Source organism: Pelophylax lessonae (assembly GCF_965119305.1).
Source record: "Pelophylax lessonae genome assembly, chromosome: 9".
Classification (NCBI taxonomy): domain Eukaryota; kingdom Metazoa; phylum Chordata; class Amphibia; order Anura; family Ranidae; genus Pelophylax; species Pelophylax lessonae.
Genome location: NC_138776.1, coordinates 144,078,271 through 144,094,604, shown reverse-complemented (window position 1 = coordinate 144,094,604; position 16,334 = coordinate 144,078,271). Strand labels below are relative to the sequence as shown.

Genomic DNA, 16,334 nt, shown 5'->3' with positions numbered 1-16,334 from the left:
TGTGAATTAGCCCTTTTAAATTGTTTTTTACATAAAAAATAAATAAATAAATAAATAAATAAATATATATATATATATATATATATATATATATATATATATATATATATATATATGTATATATATATATATATATTTTTTTTTTTAAATGTTTATCTAAAATGTTTAATTATTATTATTATTTTTTTACAATTTTTTAATTGGCAGGGAAGCCTGCAGATCTGTGGGGGCGGCACAGTGAAAGGGGGCACACGGGGTGAGGGGGTATCAGAAGCAGGTAGAACAGGGAGGGGGATCTGCGTCAGAAAAGCAACGATGCCCTGTTTCTGTATCTCTCCCTGCAGCAGCTGAAAGCTGGCAGGAGGGGGAAAAACTGTCTTTCAGCTGCTGCAGAGAGCCACACAGGGCTTCCTTCTGTTCTTGCCCCCCTGCCTGACCGCAACGACCCCCCCCCCCCGTGCTGTTGGAGCCCCCCTGTGTGCTCGGGGCCCCCTACAGGAGGACTGGTGGTTTCCCCCTATCAGCGGCCCTGATCCTGCCAGTAACACACTTCCTGTTTTAGTGTGGCAAACCTCACCCACTGTACACCTTTGTTCCTCCTTTTCTCCATAAAAGGGGGAGATTTGTTATGTTGTCCACAGACAGAACCAATGATTTCCATAACAAAATGACACTCTGTATTGTATTTACTTTAGAGTAATCTGCCAAATATTGTTACTGTATATATGAATAATAGTAATGGGAGTTGAAAGGATGGGCATCTGGGCTAAGTAGGGGCTTGTGGTACAAAGACCCCCTATGGGATGCTTATAACGTTTCAGGACCTTATCACAGTGGCTGAGCTCTTTAGTCGAAGAAGCATAATACTTATTCAGGGTTTACTAGATCTTGCTGTCTTTAATCATCTTTTGATAAAGCTCTGTCCAAAATCATTTTGAGTTTGGAGAGGCCTCCCAGAGCTGTGTTTGTTTAGCAAAGACTGGGCAATTGAACACAATTTATACAAAGCAGAGCTGTCTTTCTATGTTAGCAGTTCTTCACAAGGCCCTCATCCTCCTGCTGTGAATTACTAATTAGTCCTTTAGATAATGCCTGGCTTTTGTGTTCATACCCAAACGGTTAGACCTGCAACACTGTCCCTTCTCTGTCCTCTTCTGCTATTTAGAGATTACATTTATGAGGATGCTATTTACAGTATGCTAATAAAAAACAATTCCGAGCAGACATAATCAACATTAATTAGGGAAGCATAAAAGATCTTATATTTACTTGACAGATACCTGACGGTGTCTACCACAAAGCAATCTACAGTGAGCAAGCTATACTGTTAGGAAGCCTGCCAGTAAAACTCCATAGTTCTTGTATCACCAGGGAGACTAAGGTTTAAAATGTTTCCTTACTGATCTGCAGATTTTTTTTTTTTGTCCCATTTAAGTCGACTTTGGAACAAATGTAAGTTGTCCCTTGACAGCTATTTCCATGGAGCAAATATTAGTACTTCTTTGCTTCTCGCTCTGTGTGGTCAGGCAGCTAGGACAAACAAACATAAAACTCTATGGTTGGGAGCACATAGGAACAAATGAAATAGAGGAGGTCATGTTATTCTTTCCACAAGCAAATTACCTGAAAGCAAAAAAGCTACAACTGAATGTAGAAGAATTCAGCAATAGTTAAGCCCAATGCTTTATCCAAATCAGCTTTTAATACCATTAATTTAAGGAACTCATCAAGACCATACCTCCCAACCATCCCAATTTCTGTAGGACTGTTCCTGGATCTAAACAAAACCCCAGGATCCTGCAAACTCAGTTGGTATCAGACCTCAGACCAGCGCGACGTCTACACAGGAAAGTAGGGAAAATCTATCTCCACTACCTTTTTCTGGTAATGTGACAATGCCTCAAATAGGGAAGGCTGGAAATAGTCCCCCTCAGTGTTCTCTAAGCGGCCAAGCTGTTCTGAGGTCTGAAAGGGTTGTGGAGGGGGTAGGGAAGGGTGCTAATCTGGGGTCTGTACATATCATTAATCTTTAGTTTTGATTAAAAATGTCATCTTTTATTTCTGTATTGTATTTTATATTAAAGTAGAACTATAGGCAAAACTTTTTTCATTTTTGATAGAGTAAGGGACAGTTATAACCCCTGTCAAAATTTTTTTTTGCCATCTGTGTCCCATTGTGGAGATTTCTGTTCACGCCCTGTCCCATAGATAAACAGGAAGTGAGGCGAAATCTCTGCAAATTAAGAGAATTCCCTGGGGACCCCCAGGTCACCAGAACTATTGTGCCCATTAGAAGATTTCCTCTCTATTACTTTTCTGGGGACAACCCAAATTTTGGGATTTGCTTTCACTTTCAATGATAATGGTAAACAGGGCAAATAGAGAGGGTGAATCCTCCTAATGAGGGCACAGACAGCAGTAAAAACATTTCAGTATTCAGCCCTGCCAAAGACACCACTTTATTACAACAGCCCGTGCCTTACCTTTGAGCGTTCCTGACAGGATAAACCTCCCCAATGTTGCTTCGCAGGCCATTTCCTCCTTGCTTTTGTAGACCATATTGGTCCTCTCCTTTCTATACAAGTATGGCATGTATCTTTTTATTGTCATATGTGAATTTTGATTTTGCATGTTGCCCTGTATTGTACCTACTTTTTTTTCAATAAAACTCAATAAAACTCTTATGAAAAAAAAAATTATTAGCAGTGTCAGCAGTGTATGCATCTATTATATCTTATGTTTGACAAGCCTGGCACCATCATTCGTGAACACCAGAGATGTTACTGCTTTCATTAGTATCTAGCAAGATGACGTATGGATATTCTGCCCTCCTAACCCAACACCTCCAACACCAATGCTTTTTTGCCCGCATTAACCTCTGGTACTGGGGCACTTTTCTCTCCTACTGTCCACTAATACCAGGTTATTTCTTTCTCCCAATGACATTTAGCCATTGTGTTCACTCTACTAACCCCAGGACTTTTTTCTCCAGCTGACCAGCAATTTAAGGGTCACTACCACATATACTCCTGATTTCTGCACATATATATGTTTTATGTTACATTGTCCTGATTGCTGTTCTCTATGCTTGATGTTATTTATTACATAGTGTGTCCCCCGTGTATTCTGTAAGCTGTGTTATACCTTATATATCTCTGACCAATGTGTTTATTGCCTCAGTAATTGCTGGTTATTAAGTTCCATCTGTTTTAATGAAGTCATTCTTTATAAAAGGTTCAAAAAGTGTTAGCTCTCTGTCTTTATTGTTTTTTTTTTTTATTTTATGATGATAGTTTAGGTTTATGCGCATTGCTGAGGCTCTCACTCATAACACAGTAATTATTTTTTCAGGATACAAGGACTGTGGCAAATGTGTGTACTGTATACTATACGTAAACTCAGATTCCAATTAAACATGCCTCTTAAAGCCATGCCCAAAATTCTGCATGATGTAGCCGATCCCAATTTTTGCCATAGTACATTACACGTGTCCCACATGTATGCCCCCTTCAGGGTGTCCCTCTTTCTGAAATTCTTATGTTGGGGGAATATGCAAAGACAAATTGCAAGTTTAGCTACAGTCACATCTGCATACAACAAGCAGTCACACACAAGCTACTGGACAGATTGCAGCCCATTAGTGTGTGTAAAATTAAGCAAATTACTTAATAAGATCTGTCGCCTGAATTTCCAAAGCCATCCTCTACAGTCATTACTGCCTCATTCAGATTTGGAATGAAGCTTACTCCCAGAATCACCCCAGGAACAAGCTCTATATTTGTACGTTTTATTAGCTTTGATGAAAACGTATTCAGACATTCACTCACAGCCAAACTGACCACTGCTTGAAGCATGATAGAAAGAAAAAAATGGCAATGTTAGCTTAAAATGTGAACTCCAGGCAGATCTAAAACACCATTTAATCCAGTTATGTATTAAAAATAGAAAGTAATGAAATGTTCTTTGTTATTGGCTCAAAGTATTGAAGTAAAACCAGGCCAAGAGTTTTTTTGCAGAATGAGTTATCAAGGCAGTTTCCACATTCCTTTCACAAACAGTTAGTGCATTCAAACTGCGCACACACAGGGAGCTCTTTCCTTCTCTAGTGGCTTTGAATGGGTCGGAGCAGCCACTAGAGGATTCACACTTGTAGTGTTTAGTCTGCCTTGCAAATGGCAGGATGGAGGGGGATCGAGGGGCCAACATTTTTTTTCACAGAGGTCCCATTTACCAACAATTACATAGCTAATGGAAAGCAGGAGTGCTAAAATTTACTTTTCAAGGGATCTGGAATAGCATAAGGGGCTTTTTGTAAAAAGTTGCTAAAGATGAACTTACCTTTAACTGCAGTGTAGACAGCAGTGATCCAGGACCAAAGGAATAGCTGAATAAAATGACAAATCCTGGTGCAACAATTTACATATACTGTATTGTATGTATTTCAACCATGTATTTAGCTGCTTACTAGGAGTACAATTTCAGAGTTCAAGAAAATGGTGCGAAGGAACAGTTATCTGGCTGCTTTACAGTGTCGCCGTGACATCACAGAGATTTCCATATACTTGTTTATAGGAAGGAAAAGGTGTGTGATGTTTTGTGGCATTTATATTACCTTCATCTCCTCCTTGGTTGTCCTCCCAACTCTTGATGTAGTCATCCTAACAAAAAAAGGAAATAATGGATTGAAGTCAGTGGTAATAAAATTATGGTTACTTGTAATTTGAATTACAGATAGAAGATATTTTGTTCTGGTGAGTTATACTTTTATCCCTCCGAGCTGTATTTTTGTATTAATATCTGACCTGTTCTAAGCATGAAATCAGTCATTAAACATAAATATAACAAGCCTGAAAAAGTGAAAATTCAAATAAACCTAAGGTACCTGCTCTCCTAATTCAGCAGTTCTGATTGATCAGCGGGGTCATAACGGTGATGACCAGTCAAAACTGTTCTGCTCTGTTTTTGCATCCCAAGGAAAGAAGAGGAAGAACAGTGCAGTTTCAAACCCCACAGCAGGTGCATCAGGCTGTGTAGATGATGAATCTTTATCACCCACAGAGAAAAGTGCAGAAGGGACTTGAGGGGGGCGTGTTTGGGGATTGTGGAGAGCTGTTCATTTTTTTGAAAAAAGGGAACTTGCACTTTAACTATACATGTTTAAATATGTCCCAGAGCAGTTGGCTGCACCAAATGGGTTTTGTGTTTTTTCATGCCAATTCCCATGTGCAGGGCTGCTGCATATAAAGCCTAGTACGCACGGGCCAAATGTTGGGTGTCATTGGGCAGTTCAATAAAAACCAGCTGACATTTGGCCCTTGTGTTTTGCAGCCGGTCCAACAGAAAACCAGCAGCCAACTGGCTCCAGATCAGCGCTGACTGCAGTGTTCTGGTGGGGGGGGGGGGGGGAGGGTTGCTTTCCCAGGGGGGTTGCTGTCCCCCTGTCAGAACACAATAGCTCAGTGGGGGAGGTCGCTGTCAGGTTTTTTTCATTCAACCTAATGGGTTGAACGAAAAAAGAACGAACGGTGTGTACTAAGCTTGGGTGTTTATTGCCTCAATAGTTCATATTAATGATCTCCAGGCAAGAACTTGGATGTTCAGGATAAAACAATAACAAACACAGAAAAAAGTAATTGCATAGCAATCTGGCACATGTGTGTCAACAATGGATAAATTGAAGATTTTCTGCAGATCTTGCATGTTTCTATGAGAGTTGTATCTCCAAAAGGGCCAACCTGTCCCCTGACTAACGCTTCTATGGTTTATTTTTTATTTATTCCTTCTTTATCATTTTCCAATATATTATACACAGATGTTTTATAACATCACAGTCTTTCCTCCATAACATCCCAAGCTAAAAAATAATAATAAGTAAGCCCCCTTCACACTCCTAATAATAGGAGTTTATCAAATTGACATAGGTCTCAGACCTAATAAAATGCAACCATGCTCCTGGTGTTCCAAAAAAATACATTAGCAGAATCTTTGTGCAAGAGTAATAATTCTTCCAATAAACATAGTCTACTTTTGTGATCCATTCTTTCATAGTAGGAATAACAAATTTTTCAGATTTCTTTCGCTGCCTTAAGTAAATTAGGAATTAATAATCTCCCATACTGTGACACCAAAATATTTATGTAATGGAATAGGCATGTCCATGGTTCCAGGGGCATGCTCATTTGTGTTATTTTCTAAATATTTTTAATTATTTCTGTATTCTGGGACAGTTCCACCACATATGTACAAAGGTTCCCTGAGAATTACATCCCCTCCAACAGAGACCATTGAGTACTGTCCGTGATACTTTTTTCATTTGCATTAACATACAATTTTTCAGGACAAGCTTTCGGGGTATGTCCCCTTCATCAAGATCCAAGCAGTACTGATGAAGGGGACATACCCCGAAAGCTTGTCCTGAAAAATTGTATGTTAGTGCAAATAAAAAAAGTATCACGGACAGTACTCAATGGTCTCTGTCGGCTACAATTACCTCAAGCATCCCCTCCAAAACAAAGGTTATATTTCTGGATGGAGCCTATTGGCCCCTATTGCCGTTACATAGCTTCTTGCCAACAACTTTCCATGGTTTATAAGTGCATCATCAATTTAAGGTCATCCTAAATGCCGCCTAAGATCATGTTTTGTTTTATCAAATGTATGTTTAGGATTTTATAGAACTAATATTTTGCCTGTGCCCACTTGTACTGTTCATTTATTGAGCCCTTTTCTTATATTAAAGTCTAGAGACCTCTCGTCTCCTCATACACTTCTTCCTGGTGACCTAACTGCATCCCTCTTATCCACCATATATTGCAAAATAAGGGAAGGAATGTCTGGATCTTTACAAATGTTATGCAGAAGACAGTACTCAAACAGGAAGAAAAACAATATCAACTTGGTATGAAATGTTTGCCTTTATCCTGTTATTTAGCTTTTATTTTGCTGCTTCCTACGCCAACTTTGATTGGGCATCTTTTCAGACCTATGATCATTTGTGGTGTCCTCTGTAAGAGGTGACTTTTAATAAATGTCAGATGCTCAATAAAAAATTGTTAAGCTCTGTGAGGAATTATGATGAAAGGCTAGAACATTAGAAAATAGGATCTGTGATAGCAGCAAGAGGTGACAAAATGTCTACATATAAATACGCAAAAAATGTAATAGCACTATCACACCGAGATGCAGCAGATGGAAATGACATTGTCATTGTTCCTAAATAACAGTACGCTGCTCATTACATTTATGCAGCAGATCAGTGGTGACTTTACATCTGCTTCTATTTATTCCAAGTCTCACTTTGATTGGTTATGCTGTATGCAATTGAACTTTATTTCCTATGTATTTCTAAGAGGACAGGTAGAAAATGTCTGTGATAAAATGGAATATATGATCAGTAATCCACACAGTGGCACTAACATTCTGAATAGGCTGTGATAACCAACAGCTCGGTTCTATTTCATCTTCTCTTTACAAGTCAGTCCCAGGCCACCAAAGCTGTTAAAAATATTAAGGCATAAAGGTAAACTCTTGTCTTTTTACAGTTTTGCTACATATTTATAGAAGCAAAATTCTATTAAAGTATTTTGTGTTTGTTTTCTATTTGTAAATCCAAATCAGTTTTCCCAATGTCTACATGGCAGCATACCAGTGATAGAGCTCCACCTCTAATCCCACCCTCAGAACCAGAATAGCACAAATGAACAAGGACCTCCGGTATTTTCCTTTTTTTTTCTCATACCCCATGGTGCCACTAAAGTGAAGCACATCCCTACCTCTTCCTCAGTGCGGCATTTGCCTGGTTCTTAGGCCTCTTGAGCATGGGCTTAGAAAAATGCCAAGTTTTAATGATCTGAACACAGGTGCATTGTTGGAACAATGTGTAAGGATCAGTATTACAGTGATGAGTACAGAGCCGTAAAATTAGAACAGAACATTTTACATTTGAGTGCAGTAATACACATGTACATACATGTATACTTCAAAACACTGGCAACTAGAATAAGATAAAGAAGAATTTTACACATGTATACCCACGCGCAAGCCTATACAAATGTATGCACAAGGTCCTTACTTTGCATTTTACTAGGGATCTTTCTGTCAACAAGATCCAGAGTATCAACATCGGTATATTATGATGTCCATGTGCAAGAGGCCTTAGACTACTAAAGACTGGGAGCCCCTTCTTTGGCTCTTTTGGGCATGCAGTGTCTCCTATCTAGGGGCAAGATCAGTCTGGCTATGGAGATTGCTTTGGCTGGGCACAAGGTGAGCAGGGAGTTATATAGGTGTTATATAGTTATACAATATACATATAGTGCTATAGTTATATTGTTATACAAGGTGAGCAGGGAGTTGCCATATTTTTGTCCTGGCTGTATTTTATTTTTCCACTAAACCTGTTTAGTTATGTTTGTTCTTTCTCTTTTTCACAGTCCTTAAATGTACAGCACCATACCCTGCTAGGCCTTTTTTAGGGGACAGGCTTGGTTCTTCCACATGGAATAAAGTAGTCTGTATGCTGCAAGGTGTCTGCTTGCTTGTAGGTCCTTTTTTTTTCCTGTGGACCACTTTTACTTATGCATATCTCTGCTATGAGCCTATCACATGCCCTTAAGGTAAGGGAGCTATAGTCAGGTAAGTGCCCAAAGGTACAGAAAGAGTGCCCAACACTGGTTACATGTCTTTTCCAGCTCTACGTGGCCACGCTCTAAGAATTTCAAAGGACCTTCAAATCGTTATGAAGAGCCTGACAACAGCCCTCAGTCAAGAGCACACTTTTCTCACTCCAGGAATTGTTCACAAGCCAGAAAGATATCTACGAGGCATTATCACTCTTCATCGTCCCCAGAACACTCTCAATGCTGTGGTGGGAAAACGCGCTGGGACTGTGGGGCAACTCCCATGGTGAACAAACTGGTCTGTATGGACTGCCTAGGAGAGCCCTATATTGAACAAGATTGGGAAAGTCATCAGGTTTCATCTTTTCTTAAGCAACTGTGTTTGCAGCTAGTCTTCTGGTAGTAGCACCCTTTCAGTCTCCTCATCTCGGGTTCCACCAACTTGACCAGCCAGGCCCTTCTACGGACCTTCCTTTTCATCTCTTTTACACTGCACCACACCCATGGGAGCTGCCAATCCTAGCTCTTCATCATATGAGTTGTCAGAGACCCCAGGTTTCAGTTTCGCACTTGTACAGCCCTATATTCAGACAGTCAAGAAGACAATAAGCTGGGAGGAAGTCGGAAGAGCTCTCAAAGAAACAAGGACATTTTCCTCTTATCAAAAACACTTTTTTTTTATTCCATGGAAGACTGTAAGGATCTTTTGAAAGACAAGTGGCCAAAAGCAGAAATTAGGTTCTTGCTAAACTTTCCTCTCTTGGAAGCTGATGTTGCCTCTCTAGATACTGCACCTGTGGTCTATGTTGCAGTAGTGTGCCTGGCAAAAATTACAAGCTTCCAATGGAAGATGCAACCTGTTTTAAGGATGCACTTCATTGAAGATTGATTTGGACCTCAAAAGACTTTTCCAGGCAGTGGGTAAAGCATGCAAGCCAGCCATCGCCCTTACCTCTGAAGCCAAAGCTATCCGTGTTTGGGATCAAAATATTAAAATTTAAATTAATCAACACATACTCAAAGAAGACATTGTTCACACTCTTGATGAATTGAAAATTGAAGCAGGCTTTATTGATGAAGTGGGCGATTGACACCATCTGATGCACTGCATAAGTGATGCCCCACTCAGTCAATGCCAAAAGGGCACTGTGGCTAAAACAAAATCTTTATTTGGGAAGAAAGAAGAGACAGCCATCTCTAAAGTCACAGGTAGACAATGGCAAGACAAAAGATTGAAGCGCACAAAGTCCTTCTCAAGTAGATTTTTAACAATTCAGATCCAGATATTCCAAACAATATTGCCAGAGCAAAGATCTTAAAAGATGATGAAAAAGCACACAAGCATCCCAATGAAATCTCAGAACCAAATTTCCCTACTGTTCCCCAAGATCTTTCGAAGTTAGGACTATTCCGGGTTTTCCCTCTATTCCTGTTCTCATGGTAACTCCTAATTTTGGATTTTTCTTTGTTAGGAATGTACTGTGGTTTGCATGCTACAGTTACAACAATGTGAAGATGTGAATGGGTTTTTATTGTTTTACGCGTAAAATATGTAAATATATTTTTAAGCCATGTTTGCCTATTACATATGGAGGCACATCTCCTTTATCTATGCAAGTCAAAAGCAGTCACCTGAATTAAAAAAAACATCCTTTGTTTTTTAAACAGGTAAACAACATACCTTTTAAGGCTAAGCTCATCCAAACAGTTATTTAAATCCCCTGATACTATTTACATCCCCTGATATAAAGATGGCCACCAAATGAAGGATTTACAAATCTGTATTTATTAGACAATATAAAAATACAAGGTACCGTATATACTCGAGTATAAGCCGGCCTGAATATAAGCCGAGGCCCCTAATTTTACCACAAAAAAGTGGGAAAACATATTGACTCGAGTATAAGCCTAGGGTGGGAAATACAGCAGCTACTGGACCCAACTGGACCACCAAGAGACACAAAACAGGGGCTGCGGGCATGGTGCAGGAGATGGTTCAGGCATGGTACAGGAGATGGCACAGGTCATGGTACAGGCATGGCACAGGTGATGGTACAGGCATGGCACAGATGATGGTATAGGCATGGCACAGGTGATGGTACAGGCATGGCACAGGTGATGGTATAGGCATGGCACAGGTCATGGTACAGGCATGGCACAGGTCCTGGTACAGGTGATGGTATAGGCATGGCCCAGGTCATGGTATAGGCGAGGCACAGGTCATGGTACAGGCATGGCACAGGTGATGGTATAGGCATGGCTTAGGTGGTGGTACAGGCATGGCACAGGTGATGGTATAGGCATGGCACAGGTGATGGTGCAGGCATGGCACAGGTCATGGTACAGGTGATGGTATAGGCATGGCACAGGTGATGGTATAGGCATGGCACAGGTGATGGTATAGGCATGGCACAGTAGGTACAGGCATGGCACTGTAGGTACCAGCATGGCACAGTAGGTCTAGGCATGGCACAGTAGGTACAGGCATTGCATAGTAGGTACAGGCATGGCACAGGAGATGCAGTGCTGCGGGCATGGTACAGGAGAATGTCCTGTACCATGCCCGCAGCACTGCATGAGGAAATGCAGGGGCTGCGGAGGAGTCTCCCTTACCTGTCGGTGAGGCACCATCGATTTAAAAATGGCACCACCCGGCGCCAACACATCACCGCGCATGCACCGCCGATGCTCGGGAAAGCTCGTACACGTTTGGCTGTTCCCGGGCATGCGGCGCATGGGCAGTGACATGACGGTGCCAGGCGGCGCCATTTTTAAAAAGTAAGTGAGCCAGTGACTCGAGTATAAGCCGAGTTACTATAAAATTATTATATGCTTCCCCTGACGAATAACTAAACAACCTGCTTCCTATAATGCCTGACCCCTACCTGTAAATGCAATCCTTCTCACCAACCCTACCTATCCATTTGCTGCCCAGATTGAGGAGAAACCTCAGCTACTTCAGGATATGCTGCAGTGGGACAGCTTTAAATCCACTTACTTTTACTGCACATAATATCCTAAAATGTATACCAAGTGAAGACACTGACAAAGAGAGGTTGATTTACTAAAGGCAACTATGCTGTGCGCTTTTTTTCCTTAAATGTGATTGAGTATTCTTTGCAAAGTGAAGCTTTACCTCATTTACTAAGCTCTGGAATAAAGCCCAGTACACACGTACTGATCGTCGGCCGAACGATCGTTCGTCTTTTGTCCAGGGCTGTCGTGTCTGTTGAAAACTGCAAAAGACTGCACACAAATTTTGTCGGCCAACAACAGCCGACTGCAGAAGTGATGTCATGTGATGGTTAACTTTCCTTGTGTTTTTTCTTTTCTGAGCATGCCCAGTCTTGCTAATCTGCTGTCTGTCGGCCGAAATCTGTACTGACTGGCGAACAATCGGCCGTTCTGGTGTTGGCCAACAAAAATTTAAATGCCTGCACGACAGATTCTGTTCGGCCGAAAATGCGCTGTTGGAAGCATCATACTAACAAGCCTACAATCGGCCGATCGGTCGTCGGCCGAATATTTACGGCCGATAATCGTTACGTGTGTACGTGGCTTAAGTGCACTTGCAGTGCCCAGTATATTTGCCTTTAGTATATCAACTCCAATGTAATTTTAACTAAACAAATCAAACAACAATGTGTGGGCCATTACACTATTTAAACCAACCATATATTATCATATATTATTCTTATTATTATTATTCTTATTATTATAAGTCATTGGGCACTGGAAGGTACCTGGCATAAAGAAAGTAGTCATGACATGGAAAATATTTCCTATAAGCCACTTATTCATGTCTACAATTGGACCCCTGCCATGCCGGAAATACCCCTGGACAGATTTAATTTGTTTTTAAAGCTCAATGCTGATCAATAAATTTAGTTTACAGATGCATGTCTATTCAAGCAGAGATGGACACATACCAAAAAAAAAAAAGTTAATTAACGGACTTCATTTAGGACATGGATGCTCAACCTGTGACCCTCCAGCTGCTTTAGAACTAAAAGTCCCATGAGGCACTGCAAGCTACTGGCAGTTACAAGCATACCTCCCAAAGGCAGAGTCAGGATGGGACTTGTAGTTACGCAGCAGCTGGAAGGCCACAGGTTGAGCACCCATTATTTAGAACATGACTATATAAAGGGAAGTTAGCTATCAAGCATTGTTGACCATAATGCCCCGTACACACGTGCAGATTATCTGCAGACTTTTGTCTTCAGATTTACCTTTTCTATGTAGTGCAAGGGCCTGCCGGATTGCATACAAATTGAAAGTGTTTAGGTTTGACCTCATATTATATGGTTTTGGTAAGTCTGCAGACAAAAGTCTTCAGATAATCTGCACGTGTGTACGGGGCATTAGTCTCCTAGCTGTAACTAGTTGCAGTCCTTTTTGCTGTGCATGCAGAGTCCCATTCCCTAGGATATATGTATATTCTGATTTTCAGGAATCCTGAACTTTCAAATCAGTTTTCCAAAAGAATCCTGATATTTTTTTTCTTTTTTATCTGTGCTCATGGCCATTATCCCTATTAATGAAGAAATGTCAATGGGCTCTGGGTCAAAATGTAATAGTGGCAGAGCTTCTCTCAAACAAATTTGGAATTCCAGGACCCCATAGTATGAGCCCAGGCTTATAACAGAACATTTTTGTGGGAGTCTGATTTGAGCCCTAGAAAGAGCTTTTACCAGTCACCAATTAGTCTTTGTGAAACTTACTAATAAACTCACCCATCTATTTATACTTCATTGTACCTATTCAACACCAATTCGGTTAGCAAAATATAAACTTATAAACCATTATGTCTTAAGTGTCAAGTGGCCCATCCCTACTTTTTCCACCTACTCTAATCCTGCCTACAGGCTTACTGGAAGCTAATAATAACTTTTTTAGATAATATCATGTGTTCTCTAGTACAACTAGACCATCAGTGTCAGGGTGGATTTGATTTAAATCAAGTCAAATTAAATCACAATTTATATCATAATTTAAATCACTAGTAAAAAGGCTTGATTTAAATTGATTTGATCAATTTATTTGATTAATAATTATTATGGCCACTGAAATGAATGAATGCCCAAGCACTTGATGTGCCTAAATGCTTTACATGTCTTTACAAGTGTCAAGCGTTTTTTCTGCCAAAGCGCTTCTGCCAGGAGGAAAGGAGTCTAGAAGAGATGGCAAATCGTCCAATGTGCATGAGGCCTACGTCTGTTTGTCACTCTCCATAATGCTATTCTTTTAATAACAGTCAATGAAGCATTTTAACATGTGCCCAATCTTGTTACTGCACGAGCTACATAGTTAAACACCAGTAAGGTCATAGCTTTCTAGCAAGATAGACTATTGATTGGCCACAGAACAGCTGTTACAATGTCAGCTTATTCATCCATAAAATATTGCTTACTCTCTAGGGATCTATAAGTACACACTGAATTTTATTTAGCAAAGAAAACACAATATAGTGCATGTTTTATCTTTTATACCTTCTAGTCGGGTTATAACAACTGCACTGTGCATTTTCATTGGTTCCCGGTTTCCTTAAATGTGTTTTATGTTTAACCACTTCAATACAGTGCACTTTCACCCCCTTCCTGCCCAGGCCAATTTTCAGCTTTCAGTGCTATTACACTTTGAATGACAATTGCGCGATCATGCTACACTGTACCCATATAAAATTTTTATTATTTTTTTCACACAAATAGAGCTTTCTTCTGGTGGTACTTAATCACCGCTGGGTTTTTTAGTTCTTACAAAAAAAAAAAAAAGACAGAAAATTTTGAAAAAAAAAAGGCGTTTTTCTTATTTTCTGTGAGTACATTTTGAAAATAAAGAATTTTTCTCCTTCACTGATGTGCGCTAATGAGGCAGCACCGATGGGCACTGATAGGCTGCACTGATGGGCACTGATGAGGTGGCACGTATGGCCACTGATGAGGTGGCACTGATGAAGAGGTACCAATATGCCGCACTGATGGGCACTGATAGGTGGCTCTGATGAGCACTGATACACGGCACTGATGAGCACTGATAGGTAGCACTGATGGGCACTGGCAGATGACACTAATGGGCACTGATGGGCGGCACTGATGGGCACTGACGGGCAGCACTGATAGGCACTGATGGACAGCACAGATGAGCAGGCACTGACTGGCAGCACTATGGTCACTGATGGTGGGCACTGATAGTGGGCACTGTGGGCAATGTGGACACTGATTGGCACTGTTTTTCACTTTTCTGTAATCAGGGCACTGATGATTAGTGCCCTGATTACCTGTCCTAGTCTCCCCTTTAAGGAAGAGCCGCTGAATGGCTCTCCTCGCCACACACTCTGACAGTGGCACGGCACTGTCGGCAGTGTAAAGGGTACTTCCTCATTTACATGTGACCGGCTGTGATTGGACACAGCTGATCACATGGGTAAAGAGCCATGTCATTGGCTCTTTACCAAGATTACGGTCGCGCCATGTCCTAGCAACACCGCACGGCCATGATCACCACAATGTGCGCCCCTGCGTGCGCGCGAGAGAGGCTGTTCTTGTGCACGTCATATGATGGCATCCCAGAAAAACAGCTGCAACGCTCCACTGTCATTTGACGGTGGGCGGGCAGTAAGTAGTTAAAAGGCTCCTTTTTACAGGCATTTGTTACAGGCATAGACTGTTGTATAAAAAAAGAAATGTGTTTTTCATAGCTAAGCAGTGGTTGGAAACATCTGTCCCAATAAAACCAGCAGTGGCACTGAAGGGCGTGTAAATCTGTCCACATGCATGTGCACTGTAAAAAAAATGATTCACATTTATCTAAGGTCTCTATCATGTACTCACTGGTTTTTCTACATCTGCCTTGGGTTGTCCATGGTATTCATTCATATGAATACTTGCAGTGGTTTCACATACCATCTTCACAATATTCAAGTCTATTTTTTGTATCCTGCCCTCTCATAGGTCATTTTGAGCGATCCTGCTTGCAGTTATGTGACGTTTCTCAAAATCCCCTCAATGCTGGGAGCTAGTTGAATGTAATTTAGTACTGATGGCTGGGTTGTAGTCCTGGCAGCCAATATTTTTGTCAGACTCATGAGACTCTTGAAGTATTAACCAGCATGCCTACAGTCATCAATGGATGCAACTGGTCATTGGCTTTACATTTCATGACCCTGCAATTCTAGGCCAGGGCCAATGTGTCTGACCCACAGGTAATAATCTGACTATGTGATACAGGGAAATGCATACATGATGACAACATCATCATTAGCTACAGGGAAATGCATACATCATGACAACATCATCATTAGCTAAGAGGATCAGCTACGCACAGTAGACTACTTAGCAGTATACTACTTAGCAGGAAGCAAAAAATATTTCTGCAAAAGGTAATATACAGAGTGACTGACGGGAGTCAGACAGTTTTGAAAAGAACAGTACTCTGTAGATTTTCAACTTGAAATGGAACTATTTTTACAAAAACAGATAGACATGCCATTTGAGTTACTTATTCAGTTATGAAAAAAAATGTCATTTAGATGGCGACCATCCTCTTGAATGCAGCTTTCAATCCTTTGCTTGAAATTGTCCATCACTCGGGCCAAAAGCTGTTGATCATTTCTTGTCGAATGGCATCCTTCAATTCATTAAAATCACAGGGTTTGTGAGTGTACACATGGCTCTTCAGGTACCCCCATAGGAAGAAGTCACATTATGACAAATA

General features: G+C 40.8%; 1 protein-coding gene across 1 annotated transcript in view; it reads right to left on the bottom strand.

Annotated features, from left to right (window-relative positions):
* Positions 1 to 15,526, bottom strand: part of SPOCK2 (SPARC (osteonectin), cwcv and kazal like domains proteoglycan 2) — a gene marked incomplete at its 5' end in the record, with an annotated part of 66,485 nt that extends 50,959 nt beyond the window's left edge. Inside the window, 2 exons of the mRNA XM_082267720.1 lie at positions 4,613 to 4,658; positions 15,452 to 15,526. Of these exons, the coding sequence (XP_082123846.1) occupies positions 4,613 to 4,658; positions 15,452 to 15,526 (121 nt within the window). The remainder of the gene's footprint in view (positions 1 to 4,612; positions 4,659 to 15,451) is intronic.
* Between the last annotated feature and the right edge of the window lie 808 nt (positions 15,527 to 16,334).